Source organism: Amphibalanus amphitrite, unplaced genomic scaffold (genome assembly GCF_019059575.1).
Source record: "Amphibalanus amphitrite isolate SeventyFive unplaced genomic scaffold, NRLGWU_Aamphi_draft 001637F_arrow, whole genome shotgun sequence".
Taxonomy (NCBI): Eukaryota; Metazoa; Arthropoda; class Thecostraca; order Balanomorpha; family Balanidae; genus Amphibalanus; species Amphibalanus amphitrite.
In genome coordinates this window covers 17,001-40,949 of record NW_024883130.1, presented here as the reverse complement: position 1 = coordinate 40,949, position 23,949 = coordinate 17,001, and the positions used below count along the sequence as shown (strand labels likewise).

Below are 23,949 nucleotides of genomic sequence, written 5' to 3'. Positions count from 1 at the left end.
GTTTTAAACTGCGCAGCAGAGCATAAGGAATAGAAATCCGATGATCTTTTTGGGATTTAAAGAAACTTGTTTGGGGGGTAAGCCCTCCCGCCGCGTCCAAGACCGCCTTCCTGGATCCGCCAGTGCTTACAAGCGCTTACAAAGATCAAGCATTTATAACGCACTTTAGTACGTACATGAAGCGCAGGGTATATTAGGCATGAAGCGGTCATATGACACTTCGCAGGCCACAGTGAAGATTTATGATGAACTAGTCTCCGTAAGCCTCGCTCCGTTGCAGCTCTGCTGCTGGACCGCCTAGATTGTTGTACGCAATTTGACAGACAACTCCAACATTTTAACCGATCCTTGAATCTACCCAATGTTGACCCAATGATCGTCTTCTTGCTGCTGGTAGCACCCGGTGGACAACGGATTACGTTTTGGCAGAATATAAGGCAATTCTACCGTATTTGTAAGTAAACTAGTAGACTTCATTATTGTTTAGATTGTTTACATGTGGATGTGGATATTTCCAAGGATATTTCTTAGTGGATGGATGTCTTTTTTATAATTTTGAGGTGTTTGGAAAGGTGTACACAGGATGCTTGGGAGTGGCATTTTCAAACCTCATGCTGGCTGTGTTTGAATGTGATGAAACAAAGTTGTATGTAAATACATTCACTGGTGGATAAAACTAATTTGCCTGGCAAAAATCATAAAAATGCTATGCTAAGTAGATATGTACCTACATCAGCTCAGTGTGGTTACTGATTGTGAATGTGATGATGTGGCCACCCAGGCGGAGGCCCATATTTTGGTGCATTTAGGATGATGGTGAAAGCAGGGCGCCGCAGGGCATATTTGGTCATGTGACTATTGAGGAGTTCAGTAGGCGGAACTATGGTCAAGCGTACCCATTTTCGGGAACGCATTTTCGTTCCCATGTTTGGGAACGATAAACCCAAATATGGGAACGCCATGTAGGCATTATTTAAAACAAGAAAAAGAACTGTTAAATGACGTCCAAAAAATATAAAACGATCGTGAACCGCCTGATAGTTGTCTCAATATTGTTGGGAAAGAGTTTGATATTGTAAGGCCCATCGTAGTTTCAAATCGTTCCCCTATTTCTAAAGCAGTCCATCACCCGGGCCGCGAGCCCAAATTTGGGAACGCTGTCGTACACTGGCGCTGCAAGCGTTCCTTATTATGGGAACGGCGTACCCAAAATTGGGAACGATTTCACCGACGCCTTTCAGGGGCTCTTTTCATTAACAAGCATCACGTCCAACGCCGCAAATTATTGTTAACGCAACAATCATCAGATGACCTTTCCGGCAAGACCGTTGCATGTTTCGCCCGGTCTTCTGCGCTTTTATTCCCGTCGATCTCGCAGCGGGCACGCCCCCCTCTGCAGGATTACGTAATCCACAACGCTCAGCGATGTTCAACAAGGTCTTCCATACCTATATCCACCGTCCGCGCCGAGGGTGGAGACATGTCAAGCACCTGTCTGCTAATCACCGAGAGTTGACGAGCACAAGAAGTATCCAAAAATGGGAACGCTGAATATGTTACACCCTCAAAACACCTAGTCCCAATGAAAATCTAGTTTTTTCCTTTCTTAATGAGTGTAAGTGGCAAAAGGCCTGGTAGGATGGGCACGACGTATGATCGAAATCAGCATAAAAATTATAAATAAGCCACACAGAGCGACCTATATCAGAGAAATTCCCCCAACCGATCATGCTTAGAAACGCCGAAGACAAAAACCACGCTCATGACACTGCTTATAAAACAACGCTAAACAGCTAGCATCCAAATAAAATATGTCTTTCAGGGCTGATAAAATACAGCTGAATGATTTTAAACCACTGAAACTGAGTTTACAACAGTAGTTCGGTAAAATCACTGACGTTCCACGCGGTCGATCGCCCCGACACCAAATGTCAACAATATTACCTCGGGACTGTCCGCGTGTTCGCTTGCATATGTCATCATCTGGTGTCGCTAGAATGAAACTTCATAACCAGGCGAAAATTATTATACTTGACCTCAAAATGTAAAAAATGCTTCATTTTCCTTAAACTTGCATGTTAAATGTCGTATAACCCATATTTCCACCATTCTGTCATTTTTAAAAAATCATTAAAAATATCATTCCACGGTCAATTTCCTTGTTCCACGGTCAGATTAAAGATAACTTTATGGAGATTTAGTAGATACTTAAATCAGCGTGCACTTTTTTGAGACGTGATGCACTTTTGAGTTTTAGTGGGCGAACGGCCGAAAAATTGCCTTCCGTTCTCATAAATGGGAACGCCCGTTCCCATATTTGGGAACTCCGTTCCCAAAAATGGGAACGTTCCTATATTTGGGTACTCATGACCATAGTTCCGCCTACTGAGTTCTCCCCTCTCAATGCCTTCTACACAATGATTGTCATGTGGTTTGTGCAAGTGAATTTCCATAGCCTTGATCAAATTGCCCTAGGCGCCCTGTTTTCATCATCATCCTGCATTTAAATGATGCCTGATTTTATGACATGCTTAATGATAATCAAAGATATGTTCAGAAATCAAATGGCACCATCAGTGCAAACTGCATGTCACTATTTCAATACTTTTGTGACCTGAAGGGTGAAAGGGCAAAAAACATTTTGATTTAGCATGCACTCTGCAGGCTGTGCTGCTACAGTGATTACCCCAGCTAGCAGCTTAACACCTGCTTTTCATCCTAATTCTTCTGTTTTCTCCTGAAAGGAGGAAGAATCAGTAATGAGCAGTGCCAATGACAATGCATAGTTACAGTCAATATGGCATGCATCAACATGGAAGGGGGTGGAGATTTGACTGCTCATTCCACTATAGTGGTGTGACTCCATGCTAATTGTTCAACAAGGAAATGAAGCAAGCTGAGGATCATGCAATGGTAGATCTGTGTGACTCAGATAGTACCTAAGCATTGCAATGCTATTTTAGTTCAATGGGCCATTGATCTTAATCTTGCAGTACCTACCTACCTACGTCCTCATTAGTCATTATCCTTTTGCTCATTTAATATTGTTTTTTCTCTTTATTTTACTTAATAAACAAAAAGGGGCCTATTCGTTCCAGAATCCAGATTGGTTAGCATAGTAAGCTGAAGATAAGACCACTTTTGCATCCATTATTCGATGCCAATCAGGTACCTACCTTGCTAATTTTGAGGGAATTATAGGTCATTGCCATTTCAATTTGAGCTGCTAGCCATTTATTTTATGAAGTTATATGCAATAAGGTATTTGTGCAGTTCCATTTAACAATTCAATGCTACAGTACATAACTGTTTCTATTTGATGGCACTGCACTACCTGCCACATGTCATGATCATTGATCAATATTGAACTATTACCAAGGAGAACATAAATCTGTTTTTTTTTTTCAATCATACACTATGTATTGACCTTTTCTGGGGAATTATCATGGGTTAGCATTCACCTTTGATTCATTTAGGAGTTATTACATACAAGTGAACTTGAGAGTTAGATCAGCATGAGTGACATGGAGACAGTGAAAGTGGTAGTGGTTGGTGACTCCGGTGTAGGCAAGACATCATTGGTACACCTAATCTGCCAAAATGAGCCATGTGCCAAGCCATCGTGGACGATCGGCTGTGCGGTGGACGTCCGCATTCACGAGTTTCGCGAGGGCCTGCCGGAGCAGCGCACGTACTGTGTCGAGCTGTGGGACGTGGGCGGCAGCGCGGCGCACGCCAACACCAGGCGCGTCTTCTACGGCGGCGCGCACGGCGTCATACTGGTGCACGACCTCAGCAACCGCAAGACGCAGAACACGCTGGCCGGCTGGCTGGCCGAGGTGCTGAGCCGCGACGCCGGCGAGTCGGCCGCCTTCGACCCGGAGACGTTCGCCGGCTCGGCCACCGCCCAGCTGCCCGTGCTGGTGGTGGCGTGCAAGCCGGACCTGTCCGACCCGCGGCGCGCCGCCCACCTCCAGCGACAGGCGTCCCGGTTCGCCGACGAGTGCGGCGCCCAGGAGATCACCGTCGACTGTCTGAGCGCCCGTTCGCTGGCGGCGGGCAGCAGCAACGCCGTCAAGCTGAGCCGGTTCTTTGACAAAGTGATTGAGCGCCGCTACCAGCGGGAGCCGGTGACCCAGCACTGGGAGCGGCGCCGGCCCGGGCCGCCCGTCAGACACTCGTACCGTGACTACTGACCGGCTGATGGCTGCGGGACACGGAGACCGCGGACTGGAGGCTACCGTGTTTGATGTGGTGACGAGCGTGGAGAGCATTTCTGGGTGTTTGGACGCTATTGGTGCCTGGACTGCATGGGAAGAATTTAACCAAAGTGATTTTATTTACCTAAATAGATAAGTGTTTTTAGCAATTTATGGGGTTTCACATGATCGGTGATTGTCATTTGTTGAGACGAGAAAAGAAGAGTTTGAGGGTCAGTTTGCTGTGATAATCGTACCGGTGATACTGACGGTACTACATATCAGACTGATGCGTTACATTGTGCCCTTGCCGTGGATATGTTGGAGTTCAGTGGTCATGTGAGAAGCGTCTTCCATATATGACATTGGTGCACGCTGTCGATTATCATCCCTCGTATTCGCTCGAGTCTGTGTCTGCGCCGCTGCGCTCCAACCGCGTGAGCTGCCCGGCGAGCGGCCGTTCCGACCCGCTGACGACCCGGACCGTGCCGACCAGCCGCGCCGGCAGACCGCGCACCCCGCCATGGAGTCGGCCATGACGATGGAGACCGACCCGTGGCTGGAGAAGAAGTCGGACGGCCTGGAGCACCAGTACAGCGTGCGGGCCGACCAGCTGAGCCAATCGGTGGACGACATCGGCCTGCTGGCCACCGCCGAGCCCACTGAGCCGCCCGAGTCGCCCCAACCGCCGACATCGCCCTTCAAGGTACGGAGGGGAGGGGGAGGCGTGAAAGCCTTCAAGGTACGGAGGGGAGGAGGGGTGTCGGGAGGGATATTGGTGAGGGAGCAATTGTTGACCTGGGTGTCATGGTAAGTTGTGTTTCGTCGGGAGGGTGCAAAAGTAAGTTCCGTTGGTGTATTGGATGGGAGCTGACTGTGATAACGTAGATGATCAGCTGACCTCAGATTACGGTGTGGATTTCACCGTCGTAATGCCAGTAAGAAATTGGAAATAAAATAGAGGCTTCTCAGCGGTACCTCCTTGTCTCAGCTTTTCAATGTAAATCGAGTGAAACCATGGTAAAGCCGTAGACTGAAACCATAGTAGTGCAACCACTGTATGTATTTCCAAGCTCGTTGCGACATTTGCGTGGAACCAGATTTAGTTCTAAAGCTTCCGAAGTAAAAAGTAAATGTTACCTATTTTAGATTTGATTGGAAAAATATTGATTTAATATGGATTCAAGGAAAGAACAAATTCACTGAAAAATGTAAATCTGGAAAGCTTTTCGGAACCGTAATAGTGACCAGAAACAGCATAGGACAAACACGTACGTCGATCACCGTCGGTCTGCCATATTGACGCCTGTTTCGTGTTTTGCCAGGTGACCATGTACCAGTGCGCCCAGTGTAAGACCACATTCAGCACGCTGGACATGTGTGTCAGCCACCAGTGCGGCCTGGCGGCAGATTCTGTGGTCGACTCGACTCAGCCGCAGTCCCCGGAGCAGCCGGCGCAGGGCGCGCCGCGACAACCGGAGGTCCAGCAGGCGTCCGGCCGCAGCCTGGCGCAGCAGCTGGACGACAGCCAGGGCAGCAGTGAGTGGGGGACGACAGCCAGGGCAGCAGTGAGTGGGGGACGACAGCCAGGGCAGCAGTGAGTGGGGGACGACAGCCAGGGCAACAGTGAGTGGGGGACGACAGCCAGGGCAGCAGTGAGTGGGGGACGACAGCCAGGGCAGCAGTGAGTGGGGGACGACAGCCAGGGCAGCAGTGAGTGGGGGACGACAGCCAGGGCAGCAGTGAGTGGGGGACGACAGCCAGGGCAGCAGTGAGTGGGGGACGACAGCCAGGGCAGCAGTGAGTGGGGGACGACAGCCAGGGCAGCAGTGAGTGGGGGACGACAGCCAGGGCAGCAGTGAGTGGGGGACGACAGCCAGGGCAGCAGTGAGTGGGGGACGACAGCCAGGGCAGCAGTGAGTGGGGGACGACAGCCAGGGCAGCAGTGAGTGGGGGACGACAGCCAGGGCAGCAGTGAGTGGGGGACGACAGCCAGGGCAGCAGTGAGTGGGAGCAGAGACGGCGCACTGAGTGGGATAGAGACAGCACACAGAGTGGGACGGAGACGGCTGACAGAGAGGGACAGAGACGGCTCACAAAGTGGAGACAAAGACGGCACACTGAGTGGAGCAGAGACGGCACACTGATTGGGGGCAGAGACGGCACTAAGTGGGGACAGAGACGGCACACTGAGAGCCGGCAGAGACGGCACGCTGAGTGAGGTGTTGTTTCGGAGATAGCTGCGACGTTTGAGAAGCGTTCCAGGTTACCTGGTTGAACCTTGGACGTATTTAACTGCCGATATGTTAGCGGTAGTTGATTCAGCTTCTGAGGAGTTGCCCTGCTGCCCACTCCGACGCATACATTGCCGAGTGATTTACGATAGTGGCTCCTTGGCTCACTGTCGGACTGTATGACTGTCATTTACATATGTTTCCAAGTGACACACGATATCGGCACACTAAGCTTACTGCGCGACTGTCATTGTTCCAGATTACCGTTGGGGGCAGCATGACACATTGGCGCTGATGGAAATTCTCACTAGCAGCGCGGAAAAGTTCAGCAACCCAAACATCAAGCGAAAGTTCATCTGGAAAGAGGCCTGTGACAAAATGCTAGAAAAAGGTTTCAGCATAAGCCAGGTAAAAAGTGAATTGCAACGATTTTCACGATGACCGCATAATAGATGTATGTGCTTTATTAACAATATGTTTATGTCTCGCTAGCAGCTGTTACACTACTGTGTCATCACATGCAACGAGTTTCAGAGTCAGTGCTTAGTGTTTTGCTTGTTTCACATTTTCACGTTATCGCAAATTTTCCGGAAATTATCCCTACGTTTCCTATGTAGTTCTCAGATAAAGGCACTGTTTGACATTTTACAGCTGGCGTTCCACTTCTGAAGCTCATCGTGATGTGCCATTATGCGAGAATGACGTTGCCCTTCTCGCCTGCAGTTACAATGCGAGAATCGCTGGAAGACGCTGAAGGCCATGTGGCGCAAGTCGCAGGCCTCCAGCTCGTCGCCGGCCTTCTTCCGAGAGATGTGTGAAATCGCCGAGCAGTACCCGCAGCTGATGGTAGACACCAGCCTGGGAGGCGGCGACACCGGCCGCGTCGACCGAGCGACCGGTGAGGCGACTCGGAAGGCAGGGGCTAGTGTTAGCCTGCTTCCTCCTAAGCGCTAATTTGTCTGAGTACACCACTGCCCGCTATTGTGGGATCGTCCCTGCTACGAGATCTAACGGTTGGTGAAACCGGCGGCGGCACTTCCTGAATATCCTGAATAATTCGCGCATAGTTGATATCTAATCTTGATATTATGACACTGGCACCTATAGGAGACCAATCATTTGTCATGTCAGCTATCAAGTAAGCTCACAATACAGTAGATTGTTATATGAAAATTATTGAGCGTATCCAGGAGCGTGTATGTACCACACTTTCACAAGAAATATCCACTCACTCTTCCATGGGTTTTAGTGAAAAGCCGCGCTTTCCAGCTAAATAACACGCTGTTCACCCTTGTCAGCCCAGTGAAGGTGATCGCGTCGCTCTCCAGCCCCTTCCCTCCCCATGGGCCATGAGCTCGTTGACACTGAACACTGTGCACGCCCCATTCAGTGCCGGCAGGGCACGTGAAGACCAACTGGACCCGCGAGGCGTCGCTAACAATGCTGGCGCTGCTGAAAGCGCGCGCCGCCGACTTCTCAGACCCTAGCATCAAACGGCGCGCCCTGTGGACGGATATCTCCGACGCAATGCGAGACATTCACATGGAGTACACGCCAGAACAGTGCGAGGGACGCATGAAGACGCTACTCCAAGCATACAAGTTAGTACCTTCCCACGGCGTGTTTGGTGTGCAAAAGGGGTCGTTTGTCGTTCGTGTACAAAGTGTAGAAGATCGGATGGGGAAAGTGGCGAGGTGATGTTTTTAGAAAAGGGATCAACGATCATTACCTAATGATCATGCCTCGGTAATCGTACCTAGGATAGATGTTTACCTAGGTAAACATCCATCTCGTTCGAACTCGTCTTTCCTAGTAATCATATCGTGTGAAATCTTAGTAAAAATCGTTTTATCCTAAATCTTGTCGTTCTGTCAGCCCCACGAGTCCTCTCTGACGGCGTGTTTCGCTGTGCCGCAGGCGGGCGCAGACGCGGTGGGACCTGACGGGCGAGGGCGCCGAGTCGGACTGCTACTACCAGGTGGACGAGCTGGTGCAGCTGATCCCCGAGCTGGCCGGCAGCGCCGCCGGACGGGCCGCCGCCGCCGTCGACGCCAGTCTGGCGCCGGGCACCGGCAGGAAGGTGACGGCGGGCGGCCCGCGGCGGCGCCGGGCCGGCCGCGCCGCGCGCCAGCGCGACCTGGTCACATGGCTGGAGAACTGGCTGCAGGAGCAGCGCCGCTGGGACGAGGGTGTGCAGGCTGTGCTGCGTTCCCAGCACGCCGAGCGGCTGCGCGTGCTGACAGAGATCCGGGACGAGCTGCGGGCGGGCGGCGCGCGTGTGCCCACCACGCGGCCGCCGCCGCCACTGCCGGCGCTGCCCCAGATCAAACACGGAGTTAGTCCGTCACAGACAGACAGCGTGGTGGCACAGGTGTTCCTGACGTGATTCGCACAAAGTGTGATGACCGTGTCATTATTCTCATCGTCAGTCATTGTAAATACACACGCGTATCCACTTTATCAAAAATGATATCTGAATAACGGAGAAAAGTTGATAAATAGCGTACCTTGTATATTTTACACGCAGTATAGCTCGTTCAAGTTATCACGCAATCGCCCGAATTCAACTGAATCAACTGACAACTCAATAATATCAATCGGGAAAATAAAACCGGGCCTTCAAGATCTCCTAGCCGAGCGTTGTACCATTGATTGCCCAAGCCCCGTACCAACGCAGTTCCCTGCACCCAGACCCTGCCACCGGAATATCACAAAATATTATCAACTCAAACCACAGAATGCGCCATATGTAAATCGTCTGCCTACTGGCCGCCTCGCTATGAAAAGTCGGGGCCACAGGTCCTCAATGCACTAAAGCTAATGCCGTGAAAGTCTCACTCGTGATTAAGGCTAGCGACGTCAAAATAAAACGTACAAGGAACTGTAATAATTATGGAATCGTAACGTTCGCCTAACTACGAAGGTAATAGGCATTCATTTCGCGCTTTGTCACAGTCGAGTATCACCGGGAGTCCGGACAGTAAGCATAATACCGCACTAGGCAATCAACTCGTCTTGATAATGCCCTAGATGCAGGGACTAGGACTAGAAATAACTAGCTGCGTAAAAATCGCAGACCAGTCTCCAGCCACTCTACCCTAAATACGCAACAGGTCCTACGTGTCATTTTGCAAATGATCTGCACCACACTGGAGTTTTTGGGGATACTACATAGTCTAGAATTCCTCTGATATGACTGTCTAGTGTCGATGATTATGGGACTAACCCGCTGTAGCTACGCCGTAATGTAGGCATATCGCTTGTCATGGTCAACGTCGCGACGTTTCGAGGGCCCCGCGCGCCCGGTCGTTCGGCGGGTAGGCGGACTGGTGTAAAGCTGAGGCGATCAGGTATCACGTGGCTGGCGGAGTGCCGTCCGGTGGCTACCGGCGCGGCACAGCCGACATCTGAACGGCCGGCTGGACGCCCAGCTGCGAGGCGCGGTCCTCCTGTATGCGCAGCAGCTGCGCGATGGTGACGTGCCGGCCGGCCACCTCCTCCTGCAGCGAGTCGCGCTCCTGCAGCAGCAAGCCCAGTTGCTGCGACACAGCTGACCGGGGAATTAACTGGTCAGATGGCAACAAACATCATTATAGCTCATAAATCATTAACTGATTAATTAAGCTGTAAGCAGGCATGTTTTGCTTTTTGCAAACAAACCAGGCAAGACATACCTACCTTGTATGCTAGATACCAAGTGATCCTTAAGCTTCATCAGCTCAGTTGATGACATACCTTGCACTGAAATTTGGAAACAAAGCCAAGTCACAAATTAATCACAAAATCGCTCAACAACAGGTGCAGTTCATTTTAGAGGTAAGGTGCCTCATAAAATATCAAGTTATGATAGCTGGTGTATTTGCTGATGTAGGATGTAGGCCCACAATGCCTATGAACCAGGCTGTTAATCAATAATGTAAGCTAAAGCAGACAAACTGGAGGGGTCATTGAAGCTTATATAACTTATCAAATTTAGTGATATACCTACCCAGATGTGACAAAACTTTTTAAAACACATTTATGCTAGTAATTATATGGTGATGTTAATTCACTTTTTCAGAAATGCCATAAAAAAATAACTTAAATTTTAACAGTTTCAGGCACTCTCAGGCAAAAATGATCTCAAAGCATGACACATAATCCCACTATCAACAACTCTCACACACATGTTCAGCAGCAAAGTGGAAAAAAACAGAGACATTGTAGTTGGCGCACCCTTAAGCCCCAATAGACAAACAATGGAAAAAAACAGAACATGTAGGTAAGGACTAACCGCTTAACCGGCACTGGTACCTTGACCTAGTACCCACCATTTTTACTTATCCTTTGTTCCTCCTTCAAATCTTCAAGTGCAGATATCATAAAATCAGCTTCAACAGACCTTAGTTCTTCCGAAAACATTTTAACACACCTGAATCAGAATCAGAATGCCCATAACAGTTGGCGCAAGTCACTGTCACTGCCACTGGCGGCCACGTTGAGACTTAAATGAACTTCTTGCAAACAAAATATCTTTGTAAGTCTACATCCTATTCCATTGAATTACACCAATCACACCTGAAACAGCCACCTCGATTAATTAAGGGCACCACTGCAGTCACAGTTTAGAATTCACCTTCAGTGAGTCTGTCAATTTCTCTCACAAAGCCACAAAGCCATGAATAGGTACTAGGCTCAGGAAAGCATTAGGTATCAGTATTAAAGCAGTTGGCTCAGACTTCCCAATTACGTCCTGCTGCAATTGAATACAAATGTTGTTGTTGTTTCGGGTAAGGACGCGTGGCAGCCTGGCTCCTGCGTCCAAAAACAAATTGAAATGTTGCAAGGCTTTGAAACTTGGGAAAGAGATGAGGGTCGCTTGGGTAAACCAACCAAGCAACGGGTACCTAATCAAGGCCGTATAAATGGCCTTGCCGTAGCCGTAGGTATATTGATATTAGGCTGGAAAAATTTCCTGGGGTTTCCATTTATATACACTGTGGGGTTTCCTCGGGGCAGCTCGGGCAGCTGGGGGACAGCGGGGACTGAGCGGGGACAGCTGGGGTTTCCCAGGGAAACGGGAAATGAATTCACCCGCGCCATGAAAGCCTCGGTCAAGGAGAGAAACATATATACAAAGCCAATGGTCACGTGGCTGGAAACATCTAAATAAGTTGACTTGTTATTTTACCTTTACTCTACCAGGCAATTATTTAAAATTGATGAAATTTAATTTTGAATACTGCAAACTACTTGAACCATAGATATAAAGACCTGAACGCTCAAATGTTGTGAAAACTATCCAATTGTTTTTTACTATTTTCATGTGATAGACAAGCTGCTAAATTATAATTATCCCAACCATTGCCATTGCTCAAAGTGGAAAGTACCTAGTAAGTGTAGTAAGTTGCCCCGAGAATTCCCCAACGGAATTCCCCAAGGCGATATAATTCCCCTAGCGCTGTGTATTATTGCTCGAGTGCTGCGTCTTCACGCGCGATTCAAGCCAGAGTTCGATTCAAGCGTATCCAAGCCAATTCAAGCGTGAGCTGGAAATTATCAGTCGGACTGGGACGGTAGGTGTTGTTAATAATGTTGGAATATTCTGAAAGATTAGGAGGTTGTAGGTTTCTGGTATCGGTTCTTTGTACGAGTTTGGGGGGGGTGGGGATGGATATCAATGTGGACTGTTGTTGAAGAGTTTGAGTTCAAGTTAGGGCGCGCAGCAGCTTGGCTATAGATATAGACTGATTGTGATGACTGTCATGTTTTGAGGTCTCATATGTATGATGAGTATGACAACCATTTTGATTGCGCAATAGTAGATTGATCAACATTTATTCGATTGATATATTAGGTTCTGAAACATAGCTATAACACAACTCATAGTATAGTTTGTGTGAAGTTAGGGACAGAATGAGCCACTCCACCTTTGCTATGGTAGGTTGAGGTGCGTGGGTGCATGCAGTCTGTTGGCAGTCATACGTGTAATATATTTGGCCGATCGATCTCCAGTTTTATGTGGGTAGAGGTTTGAGAAAAACATGGCACACAGTACCACACAATTTGGCATAGCTTATCATGCATCAATTTTTCATTGGGTGTGAACTGTCCTCCCCGTGGCCTAGTGGATAAGGCGTCCGTCTCCTAACTCGGTGGCAGCGAGTTCGCGGCCGGGAAGCTCCACGTCGTTTGACCCGCGTTCCTATATTAAGCCAGCTGGCAACTGGCGAGAGAGGGCCACCCTAGACCCGGGAGGACCGTGCCGCCATCTACCTGCGGCACGTTAAACTTTCGATCCAAATTATCACCGGTGAACCGGGCGCGGGCAAGGTGGGGTGGTGGGTCCGTGGTGTCATTCGCAACAAGCTCTGCTTAGCGGGGCACCCGGGCCCATAGCCACCCATTCATCCATTCGGACAAAATTTCTTTAAAAAAAAAAACTGAAAACTTTGGTATCGGTAACCCTGGGCCTGGCATCACCAGTAGCGTTTTCGTTCAAGGTTAAGGTTTCCTGCATTAGGCCGCCGTGCTAAGCCGAAGCATGCTGTGACGTCACTGGGTAAGAGAAGATAACGTAGCACAGCATGCTATCAGTATCCACTGGGAATAGTCCCAGTGGGACGATAGACTCAGACTGACTCAGGCAGACTCAAACTGACTTGACCAACTCAAATTGATTCCGATCGACTCATATAGACTCAGAATGATTCAGACAGACTCAGGCTGACTCAAATTGACTCAGCTCAGGCAGACTCAAACCGACTCAGGCAGACTCAGACCATTTTAGATCGACTCAGACTGACTCAGATAGACTCAGAATGACTCAAACTGACTCAGACCCACTCAACCGACTCAAATAGATTCTGATCGACTCAGACAGACTCAGAACGACTCAAACCGATTCAGATCGATTCAGACTGACTCAGATAGACCCAGAACGACTCAAACTGACTCAGACCGACTCAACCGACTCAAATCGATTCCGATCGACTCAGACAGACTCAGCGCGACTCAAACCGTCTCAGGCAGACTAACTGACTCGACGACTCAAACCGATTCAGATCGACTCAGACCGACTCAGAACGACTCAGACCGACTCAGAACGACTCAGACCGACTCTAACGACTCAAATCGATTCCGGTCGACTTAGAGAGACTCAGAATGACTCAGACAGACTCAGGGAGACCCAAACCGACTCAGGCACTGACTACTGAGACTGATTCAGATCGACTCAGACCGACTGAGATAGACTCAGAACGACTTAACCCTCGCCGGCCGAGGGGGGGGGGGCGGGTGCCGCCCCCCCCCCCCATAGGGTTTTTTCGCGATAGCTCCGAACACCCTGGCGATAGAGAGCTGAAACTTGGCATACCTGACCTTTGATCCAAGCCGCATCTTTTGACACCAACCGCATTTTCGGGTCAGGTCAGGTCACTGACCTATGACGTCATAAGTGAACCTCTGCACGGTCTTCAGATGTCGCAACTTCGCAACGCCCTCACTGCCAGAGGAGATGTCACAGGGAAATGAAACTTGCAGGATCTAGTATCCATTATGAGTCTTACAACTTGTATATCTCGGATTTTTCCTAAAGGTCATATGAGGTCAGGTCATTTTCGTGACCTTACCATTATAAGTCAATGGGGAAAAATGAAAACTGCTATTCTGGCGCCGGGAACGATCTCCAACTATCTCAAGCACACAGAATCGTGATTTGATGCACTCCTTGCAAGGTTAGATGCGTCACTTTTGCAATGTTGACCTTCCGTGACGTCATTTATGACGTCATCAAGGTCATATTAGTTTTTCGTCAATAACTCCCGACCAAATTGAGCTAGCGAGTCGAGAAAGCCACCAATGGACTCAGGAAGACCTGCCGAATCGAATGATATGCGACATGACCTCTTTCGACCAACTTCGTGACCTGGGGGTGCTGACCTGACCTTGACCTGAGGTCAACACCCTAAGTTGACCTGACCCGAACAAAAAGTATATCATTCGACGCGCCTGAGCGAGGCGAACACGATGCTGCCAAAATCGCGGCTCTGCGGCCGTTTTTTGCGAAGTCATTCACCAAAAACTGAACCGTACCCTGGGGCACTTGACCTGACCTCAGAGGTCACCGGTTGACCTAGGACCTTAAAATTGGGTACCAATCTCTGCGTCTCGTAACGGCGCCCACGCTCGTTTTTTTCCGCGACGCGCTAGCTCCACCAGGGGCGAAACGGCGAGGGGGGGGGGTCGTACCCGCCCCCCCCTCGGCCGGCGCGTATGTAGAAAACCAATAGGTCCGGCGAGGGTTAAACTGACTCAGAACTACTCAACCGACTCAAATCGACTCCGATCGACACAGACAGACTCAGAACGACTCAGGCAGACTCAAACCGACTCAAACCGACTCAACCGTGAACCACCTCAAAGCGATTTAGACTGACTCGGACAGACCCATCGGTTTGACCTGAATCATCAGACGACCGGAATCGGTTTGAGTCGGTTGAGTCAGTTTGAGTCTGCCTGAGTCGGTTTGAGTATGCCAGAGTCTGTCTGGGTCGATCGGAATCGATTTGAGTCGGTTGAGTCGGTCTGAGTCAGTTTGAGTCGTTCTGAGTCTATCTGAGTCGGCCTGAGTCGATCTGAATTGGTCTGAGTCGGCCTGAGTCGGTTTGAGTCTGCCTGAGTCGGTTTGAGTCTGCCTGAGTTGATTTGAGTCTGCCTGAGTCTGTGTGAGTTGTTCTGAGTCTGTCTGAGTCGATAGGAACGATTTGAGTCGGCTGAGTCGTTCTGAGTCCGTTTGAGTCGTTCTGAGTCTATCTGAGTCGGTCTGAGTCGATCTGAATCTGTCTGAGTCGTTCTGAGTCTGTCTGAGTCGATTGGAATGGATTTGAGTCAGTCGAGTCAGTTTGAGTCTACCTGAGTCGGTTTGAGTCTGCCTGAGTCTTTCTGAGTCTGTCCAAGTCGATCGGAATCGATTTGAGTCGGTTGAGTTGGTCTGAGTCAGTTTGAGTCGTTCTGAGTCGGACTGAGTCGATCTGAATCGGTTTGAGTCGGTCGAGTCAGTTTGAGGCTGCCTGAGTCGGTCTGAGTCTAGGTATAGTCTCAGTCGATACTGTTAGTGTGGTAGGGGAGAGTGGGGTAAGATGCCCAGGGTGGGAAAGACGCCCCACCCCCTCTAGCGGCTAAACAAAGACTCGAACCTGGAAATGAATGTTCTTAGCGTAAAGCGGAAGCCTGCCTTATTAACTGCACAAAAATTTGCGGAGCTCAGTTGGGCAACGGCTGGCTGGTGATTGCATGTTTTTTATTTGCTGCTTTCAAAAAATATTTTGAGGTCAAAACATTGTAAATATCAAAGAAAGTAGATAATTTTTGCGTCCCTTGCTATAGTCGTGATGCATTAACGTGCGTGTACTGTGTCCCAAACAGTTTGTTTCAGGGTGTAGTTTTATGGCTAACAAATTGTACTGATTTAATGCTAATTCGGTACCTTGGGGTAAGATGCCCCCTGCCCTGATGGGGAAAGACGCCCCCCCTAAATCCGTATGCTGGCCTTCAAGGAACCCGTCAAATCATTTAGTACATACTTGTGATGAGAGACTAAAGCCGATCTGGGACTATTGAGAGCCCAGTACGGTCGGGTGCTCCCCATGCCGGTCTCTCGGCCCACATAACGACTCTTTGGGCGGCATCTGACTCTGAAAGCCCTCACGACGGCCTCTGTGGGCCCCATTATTGGCTCCAAGGCCCCTCACGACATCTTTTGAGCGCTCCCACGTTGGCTCCACGGGCCGTGCTGGCATCTGAGGTCCCCACGATGGGCTCGAGGTCCCTCAAGCATCATAAAGACCTATAAGGGCCCCACAGCGGTCTCCGAACGCCACCACGGAGGCTTGTTTGGCCGCGCTGAACTATGGTGGCCCTAAAGATGACCTTTGAAGTCCCTTACGACTACTTTTGAGGGCCCTTACGATGACGTTTAGTGCCTATTGCAGGCTCGAAGGCACTACTGATTCGTTCAGGCGATTCACGTGCCCATTTATGTCACATATAGTGCAGGGGGCATCTTCCCCAACGCCAGGGGGCGTCTTTCCCACCCTGTGGGGTAAGATGCCCCCTTTCACTTCTTCAGGAAAATTCTTAATAGGATAAAAGCTATCATATTTCAGGCACGAAAGAGTGTTATTTTTTTTTTTAGAAAAATGATGTCGGCTTCCGTTGAAACTCCAAGTTTTTGCTTTCGGATCGTCATTTTCGAATAATATATGACAAAGTAAAACCCTGGGCATCTTTCCCCACTCTCCCCTACACTCGGGGGCAGATTGATGTTCTACAATCTACAACTCTTTATCCACCGGGTTCCTACTTCCTGTGGCTCAGCTCAGCATTGGCAGCAGCCGCCTGGTACACTCGGGGGCAGATTGATGTTCTACAACTCTTTATCCACCGGGTTCCTATGGCTCAGCATTGGCAGCAGCCGCCTGGTACCGGTAGACTGTGCCGCTTCACTTACTTGTCAAGCGGCACAGCCTACCCACACCGTATGACACCGGCGCGGTCTGGGTCGGTGGCTGGAAGGCGATGTGGGCCGCCTGTGACGTCAGCACAGCGGTGAGGGCCAAGCCCGGAGGCATGGCTCGGATCGGCGCCGCGCGGCGGCTGGCGAGGGCTGGGGAGTGAGGTGGGGTGGGAGCACGGACCATCGCGCGGCTGAGCGAGTGTAGTTAACTTTCGCGTCTCAAGGCGCCAATTATTCTACCTAACAATTGTGCTAAAGCAGTTGTTAAAATGTCCTATCCCAAGACAGCGCCTATCATCATACTTGCCATGCACATTACGACACACTTAACCCGGCAGTTGCTGGGGTATTTCGCCACCCACCGTTTGCTGGGGGGGGGCGTTAAACGCCCCCAGCCGATAACTCGAGAACCAATAGGCGCAGCGAAACGCACGAGGCGGCAAACGAAAGAACGCGACGAGACGCTTCAGATGAGTACTTTAAAGTTGAATTTTGAGGTCACAGGTGGGGTCAAGGTCAGGTCAAACACCTGAAATCGGGCTTTCAGTAGCATGGACTTCAGGACTTCGCAATTGGCGCCTCTCGTCATAAACTCTGTCAAAACGGTGCACAATCCATCATATAAGGCCTACATGAGTGTCAGCTCCATGTAGAGGTCAGTCAAGCATAGGTCAGGGTCAAGGTCAGGTCAACCGGGTAGGCAAATATCCCCGAAAATCAAAACTGATATTCGCAGCCTGTGACACATGTTTTATGGGTAATTTGGGGCGTAGAACACGATGGTGACATTCATTTTATCATATATGTACATGTTTGGCTCAAAAAGTTAAATTTAAAAAATGCATGTATCATGGTGGTGAAGTAGTCACGAGAAATTGCCGAGATTCAGTTCAAGATTTTTGAAAATGCGGAACGATAATCAATAATCGAAGATAGCCATTTGATTGTTCATGGTATTGGCAGTCTAATGGCGTTTACGGCATGTCTGTATGTCTATTCTGTGATTTTATATGATTTTTTGAACATATGCCGTTTTTGGTCGAAAACTCAGAAATCATGACGTCACTAAAACCTCGATATCTCAAAAATTTTCCGATCGATTTTTTTGAAACTTTGTCACAATAAACTACAATCAATTCTCTAAAGGTACCCAAAATTTGGCGCGCCTGCGGCGCGCCGTTTTTATGCTATGGCCCGGCGAAAAAAGTGGGGGCGTTTAACGCCCCCCCCCAGCAACTCGCGGGTTAAGCGTGGCAATGAGACAGCCGATAGAACTTTTGTCACTCGTGCATCGAGGTGCGGAGCTATATTTTGTATAACATATTAGTATTAAGGCCTTGATTGAGCAGATTGGTGTCTATTGTTTCGCACGGCAATCGTCCAGAGACGTGGGAACTGGGGGTTATGTGTAGTGCCGCAGCCAGCGCCCCAATTTAAAGCGATTATTACTGTTGCTCTAATATGTGGTCACTGGTCGCAGCCCCCAATAGCAAACCGTTCCAACTAGGAGCCAAAAAGTCGGCCACTCAGGGGGGTTCGAACCGGGCTTCTCCCACCGGCCAATTCACGACACGAGCGTTCATCCACTGAGCTACCGAGAATGGTCCGTATCTGCACAAAACAAAATGACATTCACCCGCTGACCGCCAATGACAGTATTTGTGACATTTGATCGCGTTTGACCGCGGCGGGTAGTCGCTGGTCTCGGCAGCTCAGTGGATACACGCTAGCGTCGTAGGGTGATCGGTTCGAGAAGCCCGGTTCGAACCGTCCCAATTCCCAGGTGCGCGACTTATTTGTTCCTAGTTGGAACGGTTTGCTTTTGGTGGCTGCGACCACACATTAGAGGAACAGTAAGAGTTGCTTAAAGTTGGGACGCCGCGCTATCCAAAAACCCCAGTCTCTGGACGATTGCTGTGCGAAATAATAGACACTAATGAGCTCGATCAAGGCCTGAATGCTTATCTGTTATAAACAATGTAGCTCCGCAACTCGATGCACGTGTGATATAAATTCTATCGGCTGTCCCAATGCCAGGTAGAGCAATGTTAGGTAGAATGATTGGCGCCTTGAGACGCGAAAGTTAACTACACTCTCTCAGCCGCGCGATGGTCCGTGCTCCCACCCCACCTCACTCCCCAGCCCTCGCCAGCCGCCGCGCCGCGCCGACCCGAGCCATGCCTCCGGGCTCGGCCCTCACCGCTGCGCTGACGTCACAGGCGGCCCACATCGCCTTCCAGCCACCGACCCAGACCGGTGTCATACGGTGTGGGTAGGCTGTGCCGCTTGACAAGTAAGTGAAGCGGCACAGTCTACCGGTACCAGGCGGCTGCTGCCAATGCTGAGCCATAGGAACCCGGTGGATAAAGAGTTGTAGAACATCAATCTGCCCCCGAGTGTACCGGTAGACTGTGCCGCTTCACTTACTTGTCAAGCGGCACAGCCTACCCACACCGTGACACCGGTCTGGGTCGGTGGCTGGAAGGGGATGTGAGCCGCCTGTAACGTCAGCGCAGCGGTGAGGGCAGCCCGGAGGCATGGCTCGGGTCGGCGCGGGCTGGCGAAGGTTGGGGAGTGAGGCGGGGTGGAAACATGGACCATCGCGCGGCTGGGCGAGCGTAGTTAGCTTTCGCGTCTCCATTCACCAATTACTCTACCTATCAATTGCGCTAAAGCATTTGTTAAAATGTCCTATGCTCAAGACAGCGCCTATCATTTACTTGCTATGCGCATTACGACGCACTTAAGCGTGGCAATGGGACAGCTGATAGAACATATGTCACTCGTGCATCGAGGACCGTGCGGAGCTATGTTTTGTATAACATATTAGTGCTAAGGCCATGATTTAGCAGATTGGTGTCCATTGTTTCGCACGGCAATCGTCCAGAGACGTGGGAACTGGGGGTTATGAGTAGTGCCGCAGCCAACGCCCCAATTTAAAGCGATTATTACTGTTGCTCTAATATGTGGTCGCAGCCAAAAATAGCAAACCGTTCCAACTAGGAGCCAAAAACCCGGGCACATAGGAGGGTTCAAACCGGACTTCCCCCAACGGTTAGTTCACGTTACGGGCGTTCATCCACTGAGCTACCGAGAATGGTCCTCATCCGCACAAAACAAAATGTCATTCACCCGCTGACCGCCAATGACAGTATTTTGAGATTTGATCGCGTTTGACCGCAGCGACTGGTCGTTAGTCTCGGCAGCTCAGTGGATACACGCTCGCTTCGTAGGGTGACCGGTTGGAGAAGCCCGGTTCGAACCGTCCTGAGTGCCCGACTTTTTGGCTCCTAGTTGGAACGGTTTGCTATTGGTGGCTGGGACCACATATTAGAGCAACAGTAATAATCGGTTAAAATTGGGGCGTTGGCTGCGGCACTTCTCATAAACCCCAGTTCCCACGTCTCTGGACGATTGCTGTGCGAAATAATAGACACCATTGAGCTCAATCAAGGCATTCATACTTATCTGTTATAAACAATGTAGCTCCGCAACTCGATGCACGTGTGATTACGAGCGAGCGAGCGCAGCGAGCGAAGCGAGTCTTTTCAATATAACGGAAAAATCTCCGTATGAGCGGCCTGGCCCGGCCTGTAACGCTTTTGAGAGGCTTATATCTCAGCAACCGCTGGACCGATTGTCCTGCGGTCTTTTTTGCTGGGTAGCCCCATCCCTTCTACCCCGTATTTGACTACTTTTGATACATCTCAGTGACCGTCGTGGCACGTGCCACGTGAAAAGTCAAGGGTGTTCAAGCTGTTTTGCAAAAGTAGTGATTTTGAGAGGCTCATATCTCAGCAGCCGCTTGGGCGATTGACTTGCGGTAATTTTTGTAGGGTAGCTGCATCCCTTCTACCAAAGGTCGGATACTCTTGATCTATGTGAGTGACCCCCACTGCACGTGCAAAATGCAAAAAGAAGAGGTGTCAAATTTGTTCCCATTTCAATAACTCGTTAATTTCTGGGGCGACTTCGCTGAAACTTGGCATACAGGTAGGCACCCACCAGGCAATGCATTCACATGTGTTGCGGTTAGGGTGCTATTGCACGTGCGCACGTGCAGGGGGCGCTCCCAGTACTCGAGAACGGCTGGGCCGATTGCGCTCAAATTTGGTACACGGTTGGGGACCGTTATTCGGGTGCCGTGCAAAAGCCAGTTTGGACCCCGTTTGCACGTGCGCACGTGCAGAATGCCGATTCCAGATCTCAGGAACGGCTGGGCCGATTGCGTTCAAATTTGGCTCACCGCTAGCGACCGGTTAGAAGGGTGCTTTGCACAAGCCCGTTGGAAGAACCCTCTCGCCTTTCCGCACGTGCAGGGCTCACTATCGCGCTCGCTCGTTCTTCGCCCAAAAGGCGTTTTACTGGTATAAATTCTATCGGCTGTCACAATTCCACGTTACTAGGTGTCGTAATGTGCATGGCAAGTATGATGATAGGCGCTGTCTTTGGCATAGGGCATTTTAACAACTGTTTTAGCGCAATTGATAGTTAGAATAATTGGGGAACGCGAAAGTTAACTACACTTGCTCAGCCGCGCGAAGGTCCATGCTCCCACCCCATCTCACTCCCCAGCCCTCGCCAGCCGCCGCGCCGCGCCGACCCGAGCCATGCCTCCGGGCTCGGCCCTCACCGCTGCGCTGACGTCACAGGCGGCCCACATCGCCTTCCAGCCACCGACCCAGACCGGTGTCATACAGTGTGGGTAGGCTGTGCCGCTTGACAAGTAAGTGAAGCGGCACAGTCTACCGGTACCAGGCGGCTGCTGCCAATGCTGAGCCATAGGAACCCAGTGGATAAAGAGTTGTAGAACATCAATCTGCCCCCGAGTGTACGTTATCTTCTCTTACCCAGTGACGTCACAGCATGCTTCGGCTTGGCACGGCGGCCTAATACATGAAACCTTAACCTTGAGCGAAAACACTACCGGTGACGCCAGGGTTACCGATACCAAAACTTTGACCCCAGGGTACCTGTCGGGTCACCAGGTTGGTTGGTTTGGGTTAAGCAGTCAGGTCACCAGGTCAAGCCAAGTAAGTGGAAGAGGCATGAGAGAGCTATCAAATGTGCTTTTTGCTGCACCGTAGCTCCTTTGGTTCACAATTGTTGTACAGGCTTGTGAAATGTTGTCAATATTGTAGAAATTTATGGCTTTAACTTCTGGTTATCTCCACTCTCCAGTAACTTTGGGTTTGAGCTTATCAAAACTTAGGATCACATATCAAATTCTGAAGAACTGTATCCAGGCTATATAACTATATTGGGCAGATAGTGATTGCCATTTTCCACATCTTTCTGATGTTCTTAGTTATCAAGATGATTGGTCATGGTCTGATACCTCTTCCCTCACCATGAAGTTGGCTGAGTTCCACTCCAGGGCGTGGTTTGGTTTGCCAGATGTAATGCAACCCTGAGTCTAGCGAGTCTAGAAGTAATTTTGGCTCAACCTACCATTTTAGGCAGCCAGCAAGTAACTGATTGTCTTTTATAAATAGAACACCATTCTGTACTAAACTGTACTTATGTCATTAGTGAGAGATCTGGTTTGTGATAGCTTCTTTTTCATTTTGCATTACTGATTGAATTGTCTGGTTCCAGGGACAATCACCAATATGACTTCAGTGGAAGCAGGCACTGCCGGTGGTGCCAGTGGTGATGACGAATGTAGTGCTCTGCGTGCGTCCCTCCTGCGATTAAATGAAGAAAAACGGCAGCTTGATTCCCGTATTGCTGCTCTGAGCAACGTTCTCACATCACAGAACGTCACTATGGACGAGCCATTGGTGGATGCAGAGGGATATCCGCGCTCCGACATCGACGTCTACTCTGTGCGGCATGCACGAGCACAGCTACGCCGCCTGCAGAACGACTACCGTGCGCTGATGAGCGACATCGAGGCTGGGCTGGCGCAGCTGCACGCGCAGCACCGGGAGGCCGGCACGGCGTCGGAGGCGGGCGGCTCGGCCACGCCGCCGGCCGCCTTCCTGCAGGTGACGGCCGTGACAGACGGCTCACCGGCGGCCGAGGCCGGCCTGCGCGCCGGCGACCAGCTGGCCGCGCTGGGCTCTGTGAATGCCGACAACTTCGGCTCTCTGTCGGATGTGGCCGGCGTGGTGCGCCACAGCGCCGGCCGCCCGCTGGCGGTGACGGCGCTGCGCGCCGGCCGCCGGCTGAGCCTGCAGCTGACGCCGCGCTCCTGGGCCGGGCCGGGCCTGCTCGGCTGCACCCTGGTGCCCATCGACAGGCCCGAGAGGTGAACGGCCGCCCTCGGACAGCGATCGGCTTCTGCTCCGCGGTGGGTCATCTGATATTGGCTCTCGTGCTATGAGACAATGATATTGTGTTTTGTGCTAAGGGGTGTAAAGGACACACCCTTGCACATAAGGCGGTGCTATGGGGGCTGAGCACGCCCGTGGTCGACTCGATCTTTGATAAGCTAAGCATGTTTATTGCGACAGTCGCATCACATGCCATTGTTTGCGCCATTGCCAGTGTAGTGCGGGCTCGGGCTTTATCAGATACAGCTTGATGTGTTGATATTTAACCTGATTGCACTTGCAAGCTTACTCTTGGTATTTTTGAGTGGGAAATAATAGAAGGCTTATATCTTGGGAAAAGACGCGGGTTTGGAGTCTTTGAGAACGATAGGTAATCCTACTTCCGTTTGTTCGATCGCCCCACCTAAATTGATAAGCGCTATAATATAAGTGATAAGCTCTAAAGTGATAAGTTTTATGACAGTGTCCACCTGCAATGCCATCCCATGTAAGAAGTAATCCTTGGAACTTGACCTTGGAGGATTTGGATCTCGCTACGTTTATTTGGATTGTCTTGATGATTTTTTCGACTGATGTTTTTTTCGATGCTGAAACCGTTTCTTTTTTATGGTGGCCATGCAATAAAAAGTACGAAAAGTAGAAAACATAGTTCATTTGCAAAAGAATATCACCTAGAAGTGAACCTTAGAATATTGCAGCCTATGGATTGCATTTCTATAGGTATAATCCGGTCAGAGAGAAGG

The 23,949-nt window shown here is 50.2% G+C and overlaps 4 protein-coding genes across 9 annotated transcripts; 3 read left to right on the top strand and 1 right to left on the bottom strand.

Moving 5' to 3' along the window:
• The first annotated feature begins 548 nt into the window (after window positions 1–548).
• On the top strand, window positions 549–9,065 carry LOC122374309. Its single transcript, XM_043352969.1, has 7 exons — window positions 549–572; window positions 4,696–4,905; window positions 5,525–5,738; window positions 6,693–6,841; window positions 7,157–7,331; window positions 7,824–8,034; window positions 8,351–9,065. The coding sequence occupies exons 2-7, from the start codon at window positions 4,723–4,725 to the stop codon at window positions 8,817–8,819; spliced, it is 1,401 nt and encodes a 466-aa protein (XP_043208904.1). The 5' UTR covers window positions 549–572; window positions 4,696–4,722; the 3' UTR covers window positions 8,820–9,065.
• On the top strand, window positions 2,394–4,707 carry LOC122374310 (rab-like protein 3). Its single transcript, XM_043352970.1, has one exon. It carries the CDS (start codon window positions 3,516–3,518, stop codon window positions 4,194–4,196), a length of 681 nt encoding a protein of 226 aa, XP_043208905.1. The 5' UTR covers window positions 2,394–3,515; the 3' UTR covers window positions 4,197–4,707.
• On the bottom strand, window positions 8,933–10,990 carry LOC122374312. The gene is made up of 3 exons (XM_043352978.1): window positions 10,744–10,990; window positions 10,112–10,174; window positions 8,933–9,983 (listed from the first exon to the last, which is right to left on the bottom strand). The coding sequence occupies exons 1-3, from the start codon at window positions 10,832–10,834 to the stop codon at window positions 9,817–9,819; spliced, it is 321 nt and encodes a 106-aa protein (XP_043208913.1). The 5' UTR covers window positions 10,835–10,990; the 3' UTR covers window positions 8,933–9,816.
• Window positions 10,991–11,531: 541 nt separating this feature from the next.
• Window positions 11,532–23,850, top strand: LOC122374311 (26S proteasome non-ATPase regulatory subunit 9-like). Of its 6 annotated transcripts, none has more exons than XM_043352976.1 (2): window positions 11,532–11,988; window positions 22,527–23,850. In XM_043352976.1, exon 2 carries the CDS (start codon window positions 22,541–22,543, stop codon window positions 23,183–23,185), a length of 645 nt encoding a protein of 214 aa, XP_043208911.1. In that variant the 5' UTR covers window positions 11,532–11,988; window positions 22,527–22,540; the 3' UTR covers window positions 23,186–23,850. The 6 variants fall into 6 exon arrangements, with proteins under 6 accessions (XP_043208911.1, XP_043208907.1, XP_043208909.1 ...); XM_043352972.1 differs by having other exon boundaries at window positions 11,798–11,981; window positions 22,526–23,850; XM_043352974.1 differs by lacking the exon at window positions 11,532–11,988 and adding an exon at window positions 12,106–12,124.
• The last annotated feature ends 99 nt before the right edge of the window (window positions 23,851–23,949 follow it).